This window comes from Tympanuchus pallidicinctus, unplaced genomic scaffold, assembly GCF_026119805.1.
Source record: "Tympanuchus pallidicinctus isolate F22 unplaced genomic scaffold, pur_lepc_1.0 scaffold9, whole genome shotgun sequence".
Classification (NCBI taxonomy): domain Eukaryota; kingdom Metazoa; phylum Chordata; class Aves; order Galliformes; family Phasianidae; genus Tympanuchus; species Tympanuchus pallidicinctus.
The window spans coordinates 21,846,447-21,866,093 of NW_026294813.1; the positions used below are offsets into that span (position 1 = coordinate 21,846,447).

General features: G+C 43.4%; 1 protein-coding gene across 1 annotated transcript in view; it reads right to left on the reverse strand.

Moving 5' to 3' along the window:
- Positions 1-1,181: 1,181 nt before the first annotated feature.
- LOXHD1 (lipoxygenase homology PLAT domains 1) overlaps positions 1,182-19,647 on the reverse strand; it is a 60,660-nt gene continuing 42,194 nt past the window's right edge. Inside the window, exons 14-18 of the mRNA XM_052670005.1 lie at positions 17,713-17,898; positions 6,733-6,903; positions 5,489-5,627; positions 4,073-4,234; positions 1,182-1,825 (exon numbers count right to left, since the gene is read on the reverse strand). Coding sequence (XP_052525965.1) covers positions 1,345-1,825; positions 4,073-4,234; positions 5,489-5,627; positions 6,733-6,903; positions 17,713-17,898 — 1,139 coding nt within the window. The 3' untranslated portion in view covers positions 1,182-1,344. The remainder of the gene's footprint in view (positions 1,826-4,072; positions 4,235-5,488; positions 5,628-6,732; positions 6,904-17,712; positions 17,899-19,647) is intronic.

A 19,647-nucleotide genomic window follows, 5' to 3' on the forward strand; every position in this document is an offset into this window, starting at 1 on the left:
AGCCCATCCCTCCCAGCATGTGACACTGCAAAAGACTCCTTGGTCTCACTGGAAACACAAAAGTGTTCATAGTCATGGGAACATCATTGTGATCCCCCAGTAATGGGGATTACAGAGACAGTGGGACAGCCTGCTTGTGCAGGTTCCTGCTGGGTGCCACCATCCTTGTCCTTTGCTATTGCTGCTCACTCACATTTATGGTTTTTGGCTGAAGGCAAAAGTAAAGTGCAAAAAATAAGGTGGAAAGTACAGGACAGTCTTCCCAACACATGGCTTCAGCAGACTCCTGTTCAGCAAGTAGATGCCCTGAGTCCTGCATGAGGACGATTTTGTTTGTTTGGTTGGTTTTTTTCCTCTCCATTCTCCATTTGGCCAGGAATGTGTTGGTTTTAACAGCTTAATGTAAATCCAGCCCCTGGAAAAACAACTCCACTCTGCTTATTACTTTTGTAGAGCTAATTGTTGTAGCAACAGGCTGACTCCCCAGAGCTGGGGTGGAGTAGCATTTTGTACAAAGAAAGGGCATTTTAAAAGTCTTTTGGAACAAAAAAGAAAAGTTTTTTTCATGTTTTTCCATGGAGACAGTGGGGCTGCTCATAATACATCAGCAAATTCCCCCTGGTGCTTCCTAGGGCAGCATAGCCCAGAGCTCAGCACAGCTCTTAGGTTGCACATACCCATCCAGGGATCCTGGCCTGGTGCTCTGACTGCCAAAGACTTTCAACCTTGCTGAATGCAGCCCAGAGGCTGTATCTGGTCAGGGGGAGAGCCTATATAGGCAGAAAACATCCCCCAGATCCCATCATGTGAGACCCAGATACTTGCTCTCACATCTGAGCACAACCCACAGTGATGTTCATGGTAGCCAGAAGTGGGTCAAAACTCAATGTCTCAGCTGAATTTTCTTATATATTTTGTCTCAATTTCATAATTCTTAATATTCACCCCAAAAGGTGATAGTGTAGAAGTCAGCAGGCTTTTTCAGCTCCAGCAGGGCAAGATGCTAAAAGCAGAGGATGGGATCTCAGCTGCTAATGGAGTAGTGTATGGATCAGCTGGTTGTGATTTCCAATAGCAAATACAACAGAAATGCATTTGTTTCACTCACAATTTTATATATAACTTAAAAAAAAAAAAAAAGACAAAACAGAATGACTTTTACAAAATATTAAACCCAGGAAGCACATCTTGTCACTGAAAACTTATCAATAAAAAAGGCAGCATTTTGAAAAGGAAAACACAATATAAAACCGTACACTGAGAAGAAAAAAAAACAAGAAAAAATAAAAAGGAAGAAAGAAAAAAAAAAAAGATACACTTGTGCCAAAGGGAGCAAAACTCTCCTCAATACCTGGGAAACAGCTCCCTCCAGATTAACCCATCACCCCGATTCTCATCCAGCCACTTCCCACAGGGAAATATGGTGGTCACACCGGTGGCTGAGTTGGTGATCTCCACCCTCTCCACCAGCCAGCCGGGGGCCAGCCCACTGTTGTCATGCTCAATCCGGACCTTTTTCAGCTCCCCCATGTCCAGTGTTTCCAGGTAGAATCTGTTGGTTTTGCCCCGTTCAAAGAGGTTCCTGAATTTCTGCTTCAGGGCTCGCTTCCCTGAATCCCCATTCAACCCAAAGATGGTGATGAACACGTTGGCATCCGTCCCCGCACCCTTTTCAAAGCCAGTGACCACGATGGTCTCGTATTTGACTGGCACCAAGCTGCGGGCTTTGCTGGCAAAGCTCTCAATGATCTTGGCACACTCAAAGACTTTGTAGTCCCGTCGCTTGTACCGCAGAGGGATTTTCCCATTGCACTTGAAAAAATACCTGCAGAGGAAAGCCAATGGTGTGTTAGTGACATGGGTCACATCCTTCTTGTGCAGCGGATGGGGCATGCTACTAAAGAACTCAGGCTGCCAAGAGAGGCTGTGGATGCCCCGAACCTGGAGGTGTTCAAGGCCAGGTTGGATGGGGCCCTGGGCAGCCTGGTCCGTATTAAATGTGGAGGTTGGTGGCTCTGCGTGTGGCGGGGGTTGGAGCGTCACGATCCTTGAAGTCCCTTCCAACCAGGCCATTCTGTGATTCAGCTCAATATCAGCACTGCTTCAGTACAGTTTTCCCACTATATGCTAGCACAGCAACTGCTGAAAATCCCATATTTCCCAAGACACAGACACCCCGCATTGCAAAGCCTGGCATGGAGCTCCTGCCACCTTTCCTACCTGTGGAATGGCACCTACTGCAATGGTATCTAATGCAGCTCTGGTCCCAGAGCAGGTTTCATCGCTGCAGCATGGAAGGAGCTCATGGAAGCACATGGAAGGAGCTCAGCAACCACTCTCACTCCCAGACTAGTGATCGCCTTAAGAATTAGGAAAACATGCACTGGGAAAGATGGGAGGAGGAGATTTAGATATCCCCCCTTTCCTCATCTGCACTGCTCAGCCCATTCTGAGCCTGCAGAAGACTACTGAGCACAGAAATGACAGGTCCCAGGTGCCAAAAAACTTCATCTTGTGGTGGGGAGGTGACGTGCAGAGAGCATCTATAAATCACTGTGCACCTGGTACCCAGCCAGAGGTGCTTTTAATGATGTATTTCATTTCCAATGGTGCAGGTCATTTCCAAATGAGATTTTCCCTCCTCCTCCTCTGCTAAAATGCAGCAGGTCCTCCTGGTGAGAACATAGCTGGATTGCAATGCACACTCATAAAATGGGACGGTTACTGCTGTACAGTGCTTTTAAGCACTTCTAACACTTCTGATGTTCTCTTCAGCCAAATAAAAGCTCTCAATTCCCTGGGAAGAGGTTTTGTAAATGAGAAATTCCAGTGGAAGCAAAATTTTAGGCTCAGGGAAAGAAAAGCTGCATGAGAGCACATGGAGAGGCTTCCTGGTGATGAAATTTTATTTCCTAGGCTGCGTAATATCTCATGGTCTGAAGTTATGAAGGAACATATGGGTTCTCAAGAAGGGCAGGGAGAAAGAGGATGACTTTTCTAACCCCGAGACTGTAGGAAAAATCTTTGAAATATGTCTATTTCTCATATTGAGACCTACTTAGAATGGGGGAGAAAACAAACAAACAACAAAAAATGAAAAACAGAATCGTTCAAAACAATGCTACGCCATTCCCACAACACTTAATTTAGTCTTTGCTTTGACTGGGTGTTTTCCCCACCAGGAAGAAAGAATACGTTTCAGGTTATAGCTGAATTAGTTTTCATTCAGCAGATATTATTATGGCTCTTCTGCTGCCTGATTAATTTGCTAGGAGAGACTCTTAGCATCTCAAAAAGTCACTTCAAGGATTTCTTCTTAAACACTCAATTGTCTCAGCGGGAACAAAACCCGTATAATGAAATTCCTTAGCAGAAATTAAAATATCATGGAGCAGAAAAATCCTTCAGCATTGTGGGAGGGGAGCTTGTTTTGCAAATGGCCAGTTGTCTCCAGTTCCTGCGTATTCCCTGTGCTATCAGCACCATAAGCCAAGAACATCACCCCTTCCAAACACAGGGCTGAGAGATGTTTGTTCTTCCAGTATGGGTCATTCCAGTCCTGTTCACACCAGAGCAGCCAAGTGTTTGTGGTTTGGAAGATGGCTGCAGCCTTCCCAATGGGCTTTCAGACAGTCCTAGAAGGATCATCCAAACTGAGTCAGAGGTACAGATTTTGTCTTACTCTCATCCTTTTTCCTAGGAGTTTACAAGACTTACCTGAAAAGCAGTCTGTGCAGAGCATCCTTCACACCCCTTAAATTTATGTCAGTATCAGTACTTTCCACAAGGTGAGATGTTGATTTGTCCTAGCTGCAAGATACACTCCAGCCAAATTGTTCATGAACGCATCTGCATGTGCAAATGCCCTTGCTGAGAATTCAGAAAGAGCACATAAAGACAGGGGGGAATGCGTGAATCTACACACCAAACTGCCTTCCCTTACATTCAGTAAAGGATTAAGATCTGGCAAGTCTTTCCATGATGGCTGAAGTTGTAAATGCTTCAGGAGGATGCATGCAGAGCTGCTCAGATTCCCCCCTGGAGGGTTCCCTGCAGACAAGAGGACACTCACTTGTTGCAAAGCTCCATCTCCGTTATGATAATCTCCTTGACATGCCAGTAGACATCAGCTTTTGCAGATGACTTCTTTCCATCCTTTGGACAGTGACCAACACAGATGGCTGCAATATCACCAAGGTTCTTAGAAGAAAACTGGAACGTATCTGTTGATCCTCTATAGGAAACAGGGAGCGGAGTCAGTTAATCTCTCGAATGCTGGCAGTGACTTGTCTCATATGGACATTAAGTAATTTGCACATGGCTAAGGAAGGCAGAAGATAAGCCTTCATTTAAAGTCATTTGATTCACCCTACAATCACTCAACACAAAGTATAATTTCCATATTTAAATTCAGCGTTTTCTCTGATTAGGGGTGACACTTTAAATTACTGCCACTAGGACTTTCCAGGATAAACTCAAGCTGTTCCACACACAAAATCAATTTGCCTCGTTATAGATAAAGCTAAAGAATGACTAATTTCCCCTCCAGCATTTATTCATTCATTCCTGACAGATATGGTATCTGTTACACATCTACCCACCATAGCTGTTTTAAATCTGCTAGTTTAGCCACCCTTCCTGCTTTAGAAACCCAGCTGAAAATAGTTCAGAGGAACAATAGGTCTCTGTCAAATGCTTGTCTGGCTCCCTGTCATGTTCCCTACATATCTGTTAATTTGCTTCCTTGTCTTTGGCCCCTGTCCCAACCTGCCACCAAGGAGGGACTGTGACTAATGTTTCAGGAGATGGAGTCTTCACATCCACAGTAGTAACCATCAGCTGAGTGTCAGGAGGAAACTCCCCTGCTTCTGTTATGTTTCAAATAAAACCTCAATCATTCATGCTGGAGTCCAGATCAATTCCAATTTCACCTTTTATAGAGCCATGGGGAAAACAAAACAAAACAAAACAAAACATTTCCTTTCTGAAAATTAACTTAGCATCATCAGAGTCTGTGGCTTGGAATGTGTTTCCATCTCCCAATAGCATATCATGTCCTTAAAGCCCATCCCACAACTGGAGCATCTTGACCACATGGGAGATGTCTGATTCCACTGCCAGTGAGATGCTGCAAAGAGAACTAAAACAGCTCCAGCTTCCTTCAGCTCAGAAATACATGGCCTCCCCAAGGCTCACCAGAACCCCATTGGTGTGTATTGGTACAAAAGGACACACATACACACACACGCACATAGGCATCATCCACGTTTCCTTTTACCAGATGCTTTTTTTTTCACATATTTTTAAGCCTGTTCTTTGTCATCTCATCAGGAAGTCCTTTTGCAACCTTCCTTTTGGTTTCTGGAATGGGGGTAAGAAAGAGCATGGCACCAGTGTAACTGCAGATCACACTGGAGAAGAAATGGTATCTGTGGAAGTCACACAGCTGGTGGGGATTTTCCTCCATCCCCTCACCCTGTCCCACTACCTTTCAAATCTCCTTTTCTTGGAGGAGTTTTCCATAAGGAACTCTTTCGAGCGGCCCAGCTTTCCTTCCAAGATGATCCAGATGTTCTCCTTTGTTTCTGCATCGTCTCTGTCGCTTGTTACTGTGACAATTTCATAGGCTTTGGAGTATAATTAACAGACATGTTAAAGCACCAAAGGAAGAGCAGGTGGACAAAGAAATTTCCTCATGTGGCTGTCACCCTGGTTAAAATCCTTCTTCCCGTTATTTACTGCAGCACACAAGAAAGCGTTTGCAAAACAGGGGTGGAAACACACTGGGATCTGTGGGACTTCTGACATCTTTGTGCCCAAGATATCACGAAGGGACAGAGTACACAGAAAATGTGTTCTTCTGTATCAGCAAGTAAGAGTGGATGGAGCTGCTCTTGACCCAGCTTTGCCCAGCTGCTTGTTTTGCAGGACAGCTCAAGTCCTTCAGTGTTTTGCCACAATAGCTAACAATAAGGAGCAGCCTCACAGGGATGGTGGAGGTGTCCAGACACCCATCAGGATGTGCTCAGATTTTACGGTGGCATGTCAGCACCCAAGATGGCAATCATTGGGTGGCAATTTTGCAGGGACAGAGTGTGATCACATTGAAAAAATGTGATTCTTAACTCCCGAGGACTGTCCTGAAGAAGAGTGCTGGTTTGCAGGAATTTTCGAGATACATTTATATGAGATTTTTGAGAGCATATTACCAGTGTGATTGAATAACATACATACCAGTGTGATTAAGTGGAGCTGGGAGGATTACCCAATGGAGACACTTGCCCAGGTTTCTGGGTTGTTAAGCTCAGCTATCATCACCAGCTGAGATGTGTGAGCTTGTAGCCCAGAACAAGTCTGGGAGCAAGTTGGAGCAATGCTGCTTGCAGTGCTTTGAACTTATTTTCCACCTCAAAGTCTCAAGCCCATTATTTCTAATGAGCCCATAACCACGTATCCTTATAGCTTATTGTTGGATTGAACCACAGCAGATGGGACCCTCTTCAGTTTCAACCCAGAATGAGATGCTTTTCTTCCCCATAAATCCTAATTTATTTCTCCCTTAAAATAACACTACATTTTTGAACTAAACAGTAACTTAACTCATTCTATCTATGGAGCCTGTAAACACAAGTTGCCATTGCATGGGAATCCTCAATGGAGCAGGTTCTAAAATTTGTGGCCCTATGGCCTCTTTGCACCATTGGCAATGCCCCAAATTAACTCTACACTTACCAGTTCGTTCCTTCAATTCCAGGATGTCATTATTGGCACAAGCCAGTTCCCTTATGAGCTGCCCATCATCTTCACCTTTAGCCAGCCAGCGATCGCACTGGAAGCGAAAAGTCTTGTCTGTGGCAGAGTCCATCACATCAATATATTCCAAGTGCCAACCTGGAGCGATTCCTTTTCCATAAAACAACAGTGTAATTAAAAAATAAGATATTTTCACATTGCTTGGGTAAGGAGGTGAGAAATCCCTCGCTGTAATGTTCTCAGCGTATGTGATGTTGCTTTGATACCAAAAACAACACTGACCATCTCAAGACTATAATCTGATTCATTACACAGCTTTTGAGGGGCTTGCTGGCTTGTGATCAGATGTAAGGATACTGGAATATGGTCTTGTGTAAGCAAGGTGTCAAGCTGTCTGGACGTGGGGCCATCTGTTGTCCTTGCCCAGTATTTTGCATGAGACTAATCTCTGGGTGAGGAATAATCATCACAAAATGAAGCACTCCTACAGTATAGGAACAACAAAGCCTTACAAAACTCCCAGCAATTTCAGGGGTCTTGAAGGACTGTTTACCAAAGCTAGAAGCTTGAAATGTCCTTCAGTTCAGTGGGTTTGGGCCAAAATATAGAACAGCTGCTGTTCAGAAACCGCTGCTGATTCTTCTTCCACTCTAAGGGAAATGTGGAACATTAAAGCCAAAAGAAAAATATGAGTGCTAGTTGGGCACAAGCTCAAGGTGTAATGTCTTTCTCTCTCATCCTTTCACATTTTGATTTGAAAGAGGTAAATTATCATTTGTTTTTTTGGCCCTATCAGCCAGCATGTTTAAGGAAACTACCCATGCTGTTCTTGCCAGGCAACAAGCACATACACACTATGAATAGACTAATGCTATAACTACACACAATCAATCATTTATTTTTCACCTTGTGGCCTTTTGATGAGTTGTAGCTCCCTCTCTTAGTTTTCTATTCTCCCTTTATTTTTTTCCAGTTGAAAAGTAACTTGGAAATCAAGAATGGGGCATTTTGGAACATTTGCTTTCTTGAATTAGCAGAATCTTTTGTTGACTTTGGGGACGTGGAAAGTTATGACAATTCTGCTTACAAGTTCTGTTATTACTCAGACAAAAGGTTATGTTCATGATGAAGCATCTCTGCTGAGTTAATAGCTACATCCCAGAAATATAAAATAGCTCTTGTCCTTCCAAGCACTCACAACCATTTGACTGCCTCGTTAGTTTCAAATACTAATCTTAATTAACCCTAAAGGGTAATGATGGCACATTTCTGAGCAACGTCAACAAATCACTCTGCCCTGTGACATGCCACAGCATCACCATTGACTTTTTCCTATCAGCCTTGAAGGTATCCATGTCCTGTACACTGGCTTTCTGAGCCTTCCCCATGGTAGGAAATCACCAAATGTACAGGCACAAATATCAACCAAAGACACTATTTTCCCTTAAGCTCCAATTTAGGTAGCACAGAATGACAGAATCATTGATGTCGGAGGGCACAGTTGGAGACCATCTAATCCAAATTCTGTACCTCATTTTGTGTCCATGACCTCTTGTTCTATCTCTGGCTCCATCCTCTTTATTCCCCTAGATACTTACATACAGTGGTGACATTTTTAGATTGGATATTAGGAACATATTTTTCTCCCAAAGACTGGTTAGACACTGGGACAGGGCTGCCCAGGGAGATGGTGGAGTCCCTGTCTCTGGAGGTGTTGCAGAGCCATGAAGATGTGGCACTGGGGGACATGGTCAGTGGGCATGGTGGGGAGGGCTGGGGTTGGATGTGGGGATCTTGGAACTCTTTTCCAACATTAATGAATCTGTGCTTCTATGATTCCTCTGAGTCTCTTCTCGTGAAGAGCAAAGATGTGGAGGTTTTGGGGGAAGGCTGATACATGACACCTTTGCAGCTCCTCATCAGCTTAGTGCCTGCTGGGCAGATCTTATCAAGTCGCCCACTGTGCTCTAAGGTACTCTGTGGGGCTGTCTGGGATTTCATTCTAAGCACACTGGCAGTGTCAGCTGTTAATCTTTTTTGTCAGGCTTCTCTTCCCCTATTCTTTTTTGGCATTTCCATTTAAGTGCAGTGAACATCTCTGCATTGCATTCGGGAAGCTGCTTTGCTTCCATCAAAATCTTCGTTAAAATGGTTCAGGATGAAAGAAGGAAAACATCCCAGCATTCTCCAGTGAGAGACATCAGTGGTCGAGGACTATGATGGAATGCATCGATGATTAGTGAACCACTTGACTGGGACAGGATCAGCACTAAGCAGCAGAATCAGAAAAGGGCAGAACGAGACCTGCACTCTGTCCTTCTGCTTCTCCACTCCTGCTCAGCAGGACAGCAAAAATCTGCACTTTTATCATGCGGAGAAATGAAGTAGTGCTGACTTTCCAGCATGTACTGGGGGCAAAACAAGAATAAAGTGCAGCTTAGCTGGTGTTCCCTGCAAAAGAGGAATTTATCAGCTTTTATCATCATGACCTTCAGTGCCACAGCACAAAACTATCTAAAACCTGATATGGACATTAAAGGATTTATGTGAAGCTGAAGAAATTATTCTCCCTTACCAGACAAAGTTCTATTTCTTTCTTCTCTCAGACTGGGAAAAATATAGTTAATGTATTTTTTAACTAGAAGCAAATTAAAATCTAGTTACGCACAGAGTCTGAATGTGAGAATTTGTGGACCTAGCTCTGTGTGCCAATGAGCACAACAGTGGAAAGGAGAAGAACGCATTTGCAGGATCCATTTTCAGATCATGAAATTCCTTCTTCAAGATTTCTGTCCCTGGGTAGAATCTGTAGGGCAATGAGCTCAGAGACCCTAATCCTAACCTGAAAAGCAACAGGAAAGGGAAATACATCCCATGTGGATGTAGTCCCCAAGGCTTCAGTTCCTCAGGCTGGATGGTTAATAGATAGGCATCAACCAAGAAACAGGGACGAGAAGCCAGCAAGGAGTACAGGCATTGCCAAGGACGATCCTTGGCCACTGTTTGTGAAGCATGAAGAATTTGGAGAATCTTTACAGTGATCTTATCAGTCCTTTCCCTGGGTGCCAAGATAGCATTGCATGATGGATTCTGCCCTGATGTAAAAGGCCACAGTCAGTCCATCACTCAAGTTCCATCACTTGCTAGTACAGATCTGTTTGCATCCCTTTGGGCACCCTGACCAACAGTACCAGGATTACCAGGGCACAGACACAAGTCAGTAGCAAAAATGCCTCAGAAAACATGAGTTTTTCTGCAGAGACTTCAGAACAGACCAGGCCACTCCATTACTGAGAAGAGAGGAAGAAATAACGTGTATCTGAGCAACTCCCACTTGATTCTGCAGGTTTTGGTCTTTAATATGGCCATCACTGTGACACTGCAGACAATCTACCATAAGAAATGCTCAATGTTTGTTAACAAAAGGAGCTCCACTCCAGGCCTGCTTTGCTGCCATAAAAATCCCCAGCAGCAGTCCTGCCCTAATGAAACCTATGGCTGTGCTGCGTCAGCCCCTTAATGGTCTGCAGTTGGAAGTGACATTTTCAATAGCATGCAAAACATTCCAGATGTAATTAGAGGAGAAGAGCTTTGGGGAAAACAGAATCATTTTACTTGCTTGTCTCTGGCAGTTGTATAATTTAGTGTCATGTAGGGAAAAGCATTCTTTTCCCCAAGTGTCCCTATCCAAAAAAGCAGCAAGTTGTCCTATTTATCTCCCTTTAGTAAAGAGCCCAACCTGACAACTGAGTGATGATGGGCAGGGATCCTCTGTGCATGTCTGCATGGGACGGGTCTTCATGGGACCACCTTGCTTTTTCCAGGTGATGCTGAAGACTCACACTTTACTGATGTTAGACAGAGAGCTTGGACTGTGAGCTCCTTGTCATGCATTTCTACACTGATGAGCCACTTTGGGGATTGCTTTTAGAAGTAGTAGATACAAACAATTAAGGTATCTGTTCAATCAAGGAGAACTCCAACTTGCAGCATCAGAAGTCTCCTTTGCCTCTCTTGGGAACAGCTTCCTCTTGCCCCAGCCAATATTCATCCCTAAGATCCTAAGCTACTCTGACACATGCAGAACCATTTACTGAGGATGAGAGAAAAGGAAAGAAAATGACCCCTGTAGTGGTGAATTTGCCAGGAACCTGATCCATATCCTTGCTGTAGTGAAAATGAGCTATTCCTTGTGAAATAGGATCTGGAGGGATCAAATCCCTACTGACAGACCAGGGAGGTAAATCCTGGAATACAGTGCCCATGGAAGTGAAATTTCCTCCTCTGCCTCTCTCTTTTTTGCAACACATCTTTACTTTGTTTGTGGATGTGGTTGTTAACATTGTTCAAGGGTAATAATAGAAACATGAAGGTTGGAAAAGGTCCTCAAGATCCCCCAGACCAAGGCCAACTCATCCCCACCATGCCCACTGACCATATCTCCAAGTGTCACATCTTTACAGTTCTTGAATATCTCCAAGGACAGTGACTCTACCAGGGCAGCTTATGCCAGTGCTTTGCCACTCTTTGGAGAATAAATTTTTCCTAATATCCAAACCGAACCACCCATGACACAAGTTAGGGCTATTACCTCTCATCCTATTGCTTTTGCTTGGGAGAAGAGACTACAGCCTCCTTTCAGGCAGTTGTAGAGACTCTCCGATCCCTCAACCTCTCCCCGTAACATGGGTTCTCCAGACCTCTCACAGCTCCATTGCCCTTCTCTGGACACACTCTATGGTCTCAATGTCCTTCTTGGAGTGAGGGACTCAAAACTGATCACAGCACTGAAGAATGGCCTTACAGAATTGAGTACAAGGGGATGATCAACTCCTGGTTCTACTATGAGTCTCCTTCTCTGGAGAAATGCAAGATCTGCCTGGTTGCCTTCCTGCTCAGCCTACTGTAGGGAACTTGCTTTAGCAGGGGGTTGGACTCAATGATCTCCAGCAGCCCCTTTCAAATTCTGTGATTCTATGATTCTATGATAGTTGTCCTTAACGACATTGAGGTTCCCACAGGAGTAAAATAAAAGCTGTGCTTGGGACACTGAGTGCTCAGGGACCAGCCATCCACAACCAGTGCTGCTCAGCTCCTAATTCCATTATTTTTCCTTTTTCTCTTCACGTGTTCTGAAGCACAAAGTAGTGAAAATTACAAATGCAATTCCTTGGCCTCATGTCCTACGGCATTATTTATGCACTGCCTGGTTATGTGGCTGTCCATCCTTACGCTCCAGCACATGAGATGTCATCCAGAAAGTGGTGGGAGTTTGGAGAGCCAGGTTGCTAGGAAGAGAGCATTAATTACGAGGTGTTGAAGTCACAGCATCTAGCTTTGCATTGGTACAACTCAAAACACTGTAAGAAGGCGAATAACTTTTATCCCTCATTTACATAATTGAAAATGAGGCAGAGGGATGTGATTTGCACAAGGTCATTCAGCAAGACAGCAGCAGAATAAAAATAGATGCATTTGTGCATCTCTCCTTGAGGATCACAGGAGCTCACACCACAACATTCCTCATCAGAGCAAACATGCAGTGCAAAACCTCTCACAACCTTTGATGAAGCAAATGCTTAATGCTTGGGACAGCTTTAGAAAACAGATTTACTGCTGCCCTCCTGAGCTGCCTGTGCAATGTGTTCAGTGCAAGATTTAAATCAGGGCAAACCTAGCAATAAATTAAAACAACAGCAAACAAGCACACATCTTACTGATAAACTACTCCAGTGCAACAACACATAGGAGCTCAGTGAAGATATAATTGTTTCTCAGAGAATATTCCTGCGATTGAAGCATATTTTGTGTTTTATTGAAGCGTACTTGATGCAAAAGCTTTTAATAAGGGTGCAGGATAATTTGTCACAAGCAAGGAAGGCTTGTAGCAAAAAGATTTCATGGGATTAGTATTTTTACAGCTGCTAGCTGGTCTGGTGTCTTCCTTCCACTCTGTAGTGAATGGTTATAGGAAACTGGGAAGCAAGGAATGACTCTGCAAGGACAACAGCGAAGTATTTACTTTTTCTCTGAGTATGCTTAGAGAGTTTTGTTTCCTTAAACCCTTTTTTTTTTTTTTTTTTCTTTTTTATTGTCAAATCTGGGCTGTGAGATTTCTGCTGTGTCTTCTGCTTCTGTTGTGATGACTATAGCATAATTCTATGATAAGACAACGTGCCCTAACGAGGAAACTAGATAACCCTTTAGGGTCCCTTCCAGCTCCAAGGTTTCTAAACCTGCCTCAGCAGGGTCTGTGCTGGCATCTCCTGAGGGCTAAGGGTGGATTTGGCAACCCAAAGGACTAAGCAGCCACATTACAGCTGCTGGCATCCTACATGGACCTGGTGTGCAAAATGATGCCTTGTCTGACTCCAACCCATGCAAAAGAGTCAGGGTTTTAGGTTGTCTTTCTCTCTACTGAGCCATCAACAAAGCAAGGGGATGGAGTAGTCTTCCCTCCTCGAGCAGCTTTATGTGTCTGTTTCTCTTCCTTTTTCTTTTTACTTAAAGAAGAAACTATTCAGTAAATCTGCTCCGTGAACCAGCAGATTTATGAATGAGCTGGCAAGTGCCGAAAGGAAGGCTTAAATATGACCTTTCCAAGTCTGAGAGCTGAGCCAATGCTTAGAGAGGACAGAAAACCAGATATTATTTTTCTTTTAATATATTATATTCTACCAGTTCTCCCAAAGGCTTGGAATGATGTCTATAGATTGCAAAAACATATCTCTGAATGTGCAGTGTGCTGTGAGTGCAAGACACACTCGATTTCTAAGCTGGTCCTAGATTCTGCTTCTGAGAAGGCAGTTCCTTCAGAGAAAGAAAAGGAAAAGCATGGACATAATGATGTTCCTGCACTGCATCCAGTTCAAGAAAGGTGAATAAGATACCTTCTCCTTTGGCAGATGCACCCAAAAGGAGTTACTGGGGCATTAAGGCTGTTTAAAACTCAATCAGACAATGTCATAGCTGGTGTAACTGGGAGAAGTGCTATGCGGAGCCACAGAAGTTGGGCTGTGCAAATGGGTTATTTTCTTCTATCTTTGCTTCTCTAATAACACAAAGAAGTCTGGTCTGTCCACAATCAGGCCGTTCCTGGCTCCTCTGGGCTGATGGCAACAGGGATAATCAAGAATCTGAAATTAATGACTTTAGAATGACTGTTTATCATCTGAGTTCAAATCTACTCAGGCAGATGAGGGAGCTAGATCCAGATTTCCCACATCCCCCTGCTGCAAAGAGAAAAAATGGAAAAAAAAAAAAAAAAAAAGTTTTATAAGTAAAAAATTTCGTTATTGAGATGCTGCAAAACTTCAAGTCATTCTTCCAGAATGGTGATTTAGTCCTTAAATCAGAGAAAAAAAGATAAATGCATTTAGAAAGCCAGCATTTCTACAGGCGTGCTGATACCGATCTTGCATAAATGTAGAAGTAAATGAATGGAGATATGAGAAAATACATAGTGCCTATCTGAGATCAGGAGATGGGGAGTCTGGAGGCAATTACATTTGCTCAGGAATTCTAAATATATTAGATTGAACACCAGTACCTCAAAGCAAACAGGGGCAGGATAAAAAGATATGAAGCAAAACAAAGCTAAAATTTGTTCTCACCAGCTCACTGTTACCAGGCATTGCTGGTGAGCTCTGAGCACCTGGGAAGTCAGAAGCAAGCTCCCTGAATCTGCATTGCAAAGTCTCTGAGCTGCCTCATTGTAAGCAAGCACTGACCTCTTCCGTGCTCAGTTCTACTGAAGTCAGAGGATTGGATGGGGGCATCTTTTGTGTTTTATTTCTCAGATGGAGATGCCACGTGGTGGGTTTGGTGGGGAAGATGATGTTAAAAGCATTAAAGTGGGACTATAAAGCCACCATTCTGGCATGTTTTTTCCGGAGAAGACAAACAGTATTTATGTTTTAAAGACCTTCTGACAGTCTTTGCCATTGCAATTACTGTCTCTTCAACTGTGAATAGCCTGGTACAGTAAAACCTCAGTGAAACGATAAACAAAGGAGAGTATGAACAGGTAGCAAATCCACTGCAGCAAAACTTTGCTCTGGAGACTGAGTGCTGAGCTGGATTTCATGGCAAAGCCACCACACTGGACCAGTCCTTCAAACGTTTGTTACCCCCAGATGGGGACCATCCCATTCACTTGCTGGTTGGACCAGGTTGTGTTATGATGCTATGATTCTATGTTTGAAAGAAAAAGAAGACTTATTAGTTAGCTGTTCTCTTAAGCAGCCCACGGGATAACTGCTGAGTCAAACCAGATTTATGCTGGGGTTAAAGCTAATTATCAAGAAATTTAGGAAAAGAACGTCATCCATGTTTCAAGCATTCAGCATGTGAGGAGCAACGGAATGGTCCACTATGAGGCTGCTTTCTACAGAGCTTTGGCAGACAGCCATGTAGTTCAAAATAGTAAGGAATTAGTAGAACTTTTTGCTTGAAACTAATGGTAAGTAACAGCACATTTCTGTTTAATACCCAGAGTCTCCCAAGCATCTGATAAAAACCATATATGACCCTTGGCTCCTGACCTCACTACTTCCATCCAAAATAAATGAGACAGGAATTTCTAACCACTTGACAAAGCCAATCTATAAAAAATGTATATGGAGAGAGCATGTACGTAAAGAACAGCAATAGCCTGGAATCCCAGCAGTGATAAATATTCTAGCCACCCAACAAACTGTCATGCTTCATTGTGTGAAGCTCTAGATAGGATATGCCTTGCACATGACTAACACAAGAACAATGAAGACAACATATGGTATGACTTAAACTATAGTTGTCCTTCTTACTGAGGGGAAAAGCGACTACATTTATACTGAACAAATCCTTAGCATGTTGTTTTTCCAAGGTATAAACCCATAGTAAACATGGCCTGGTAAAACACTATGCGCTATTTTTTATAAATGGAAAACAGTGACTTGAGAGAGATAAGGAAAGAGAATATGCAGTTGCAATGTGTATTTTTGATAAATAAGAACTATTTTTTCTTAGGTTCTGGACACATGTTTTAGCTGGCTTGTGGTGACTACTTGGCAACATATTCTACCAAAACCAAAACAAAATGAGTTGAAGCAATTTACTTCTTGGCCTAGAGTAGGCTCTGTAGTCTTCCTTCATCAGCAGCCAACAGCATGCAGATAGCATTTACCGTAGTTCAGGTGCACGGTGGTTTCTCTATAATCTGTATCAATAAAACCAACAGTGGCATGGAGAAGATGAACAGCTGCCCATGGCAGTGGGGTTGGAACTTGATGATCATTACAGTCCCTGCTAACTGAAGGCATTCTAGAATTCATTCTAACTATTATCAGTTCAAGAAGGAAAAGGCATTGATGTAAGATAAACAGAAGTTGCTCATCATGAAGCAGAGAGCAGACCCATTGGACTCAAGGCCATGGGATGTCATGCGTGCTGAATGTCTCCTGGAAAGCCTGAACAAGCCCTTCAGTGAGCAAATTCACTGCAAGTTATTTAACAGACGAAAATGATATCCAGCTCAGTAGATGCCTTGAGCTACATGTAGTGAGAAGCAGAGGACGTTGCAGGATTACACATGCTTGCTCTGTTCCTTCACTTCCTCAGGCACCCAATGATTGCTGCTGTTGGAAACAGCTGCTGGGTTTGGCAGACCCTTGGTCTGACCTGATTCTTGCCTTCTGTGTCCACTCCCATGCCTAAGCCCTGAAGACCAGCTCTGATCTCGTGGGCATGTTTTGTTCTGTTAGCTTGACCAATGCCTGGGGAGCCACGAGGTCTTCTAAGGGAAAGGCTCTCTGTATACATTTTTACTGATAACATATTTAAAGAGGAATCTGCAAGTCTACGTTGATTTCTTGCTGCTCTCAGAATGACATCCAAACCACATCTGCAACTACAGGGACGTCTGTTTGCTAAGTTAAAACTCTGATGGGTATTTTGACAGCCCTCTCCATTTCAGCATCTGAACAGCAAGTTCAAAGAACAAGTATTTTGGCAACTGAATTCAGATTAAATCAGCTCTTCAGCCACCAAGTTAAAACCAGCCCATGGGTCTCTGGGAGCTATCAAGCTTCATGTCTGGGTTGTAGCAAGGGCCTGCCATGAGCAATGCATTCATTGTTATTGCAAAATCATTCTCTTTAGCTGAAGGAGTTAGATGGGCAGGACTGGGAGATGTCATCACAGCAGTGTGGTGGGTGTGTTTGTTGCAAGATGCAGTTTCTGGGACCTGAATAACAGCGCAAATGACTGTGACAGCAGTACCAAACACTGCTGCTGCTGCTGCTTATGAAACCAGTTAGGGTGTCCAGCAGCAGGGAAATGTCAGCATCTCTCAGCAGGGCTCTGCACACCCTCTGTGTGATGCACTGATTTTAATAAAGACAGACACAGATCTTCATTTCCATCTTATACAGCTCACCATCCTATGCCAGGCTGCATTACCCTGTGTGTTGGTGTCAGGTTGATTAAATTGCTAGGAAGGTGCCAGAGTGGCCTGTGACAAAACTGTTTCATTAATAGAGCTGCTGTGCTGGTATGCCTGTGCTTCAGAGGCGATATCACTCTCTAAGCTGCAGCACTGCTGAACTGGGGAAATGTTAGAGCAGAAACACACAAGGACAGAATCATGGAATCATAGAATCATTAAGGTTGGAAAAGACAACCATGATCATCAAATCCAGCCATCAGCCCACCACCACCATTCCCTCTCATACATCCATTAAGACTGGAAAAGGCCACTAAGGTCATCAAATCCAACCATCAGCCCACTGAACCTCCTGCATGAAGGCAAGGTGTCCAGGCAAACTGGGCCACAAGGTCCCAGTATGACCCTTGGGTTACTCAGGCTGCAGCAGAGCTGGGAATCATCCTCAAACTGCCCCATGGCTACAGAGGGAGCTGCCCTCCTGGTAGGTTGTACCAGTCGTTGTCCCTTTGCACCCCACACCTCACCACCCTGACCTTTGTTGTCATGCCATATTCGCACTTTGCAGAGATCTCCCAGGCTCAGCATGTCAGGGAAGTTGAATTCATCCATCTGGTTCCTCTCAAACTTGTTAGACTTGTTGGACTCCTTCAGAGCAAGGGTCCCACTGTCTCCATTCTCCCCAAACAGAATCAAGGAAACGTTGGCATCGGTGCCAGCTCCTGCAACATATAGCAAGGCATGTGGTCATGAGATGCCCTGCCACACAGGCTGGAACCAGCCTCCAAATGCCCAGAAATGGAGGCATCAAAGGCAACTGGAACACAAACACAGCTGAAATACTTTGACTTGCATTCAAGGTATGGACATCGTGCTGTTATCAACATGAATATTTGCTCCTAATGGATTTGAAAGCAAAATACAGATTAACAGTCAAAATGCTGTGTCATCCTGCAGCCCTTCTTCCGTTCCCACAAGCCTTCTTTCTATGATCCTGTTTCTCAAAATATTCTTGAAGTTGAATCAAAGGAAAAAAAAAATGCTTCCTCATGTACATGCTTGGAAAAGATGCACTTCTAAGTCAGTCCTTATTTACTTGATATTGTAATTCATGTCCACTACTGTCCACACATGTTGCAGAAGAAAAGAGATATGTAGTCAATTTTCTTGACTGCTGAGAGTTCAAGGCTACACCATTACATACAATGAACTTACAAAAATTTTAGTGAAGGCATTAATGCAGTTTTATAGGGCACTATTTAAAATTTGACAGAAAACATAAACTATCATCCTATTTCCTTTTATTTTTGATGCCCTCATAAGAAAGCAGATTCACAGAGAATTTGTCTCCACCTGGGCAGATATTCATTGCTCTGTCAGAATTGAGGCTCTTGAATTTTGACAAATAGAAATGAGATCATCAAACCCAAATCTGGCTTTCAGAGAAACTCATCATCTGCTGCCCTTGGTTGGATATCCCTGCTTTGAGAACTCCTAAGTGCCTGCCAAGCCATTCCTAATGCAGCAGTGTCATAAATCCACTTTGGGCACACAGACGGTATTTCCCATAGCTCCATTCAAAACACTGTGCAGAGACAAAGTCAGGAGGACTCAGAACTTCCAGGGAAATTCACCTCTTCCTCAGCATAATTACATGAATATATGAGTTAGGAAAAAATCTCTGCTTTTCCTATAGGACTGAAAAAATTCTAAAAGGGGGGAAGAGGGGGTGATAGAAAAAAAGAGAAAAAAGAAAATAAAAAAGAAGGAAAAGAGTCACACAGAGAACAGGTAAAGAAAAATTGCCTATGTTAAACTGGGGTTAATTTTCAGCAGTTCCCTGGGAAGGGCTTAGAAAAGAAGAGAAAGGATCAGGGATTAACGCCATTCATCTGGCAGCACCTTTTATGACTCTAAATCTTGCTGAGGTGAGGAACAAAGCAAACTAAACTCCATTTCCTTACATGGAGGAGGCTTCCAATTAATGCAAGATCTCAAAAAGCATAGAACCAACTGTTTCTTAGCAAAAACTTCCAGGCAAAAAGAACCTTATGGAGGCCTCATGCCGTGACATTTCTCTTGTAGGCAATTAGCAGAAGATGGAAAAAAAAAACCAACAGAAACTGCTGAATCAGTTCACCTATTTGTGTCTGTCTCGCCACCCCAAACCATCCTGTTTTGTTGTTTCATTGTTGTTTTTTCTTCTTTTTAAACCCAGGAAACTGCTAGGTACATTTAGGAACAGTAGGAAAAACTGATAAATGAAGGGATGAAGGCAGTGCTGTTGCACAGGCCGTAGCTGGCAGAGGCTCAGGAGTGGTGTCCACACCACTGAACTTCATTGTCATTACCCTAAAAAAATGACACAGCATCCTCATCAGATTTGCAGGTAATGTTACATCTGAGGCAGCGAGCAGCACACTGAATGTCAGAACTCCAATCTAGATCAACACTGAGAAACTTGAGGACTG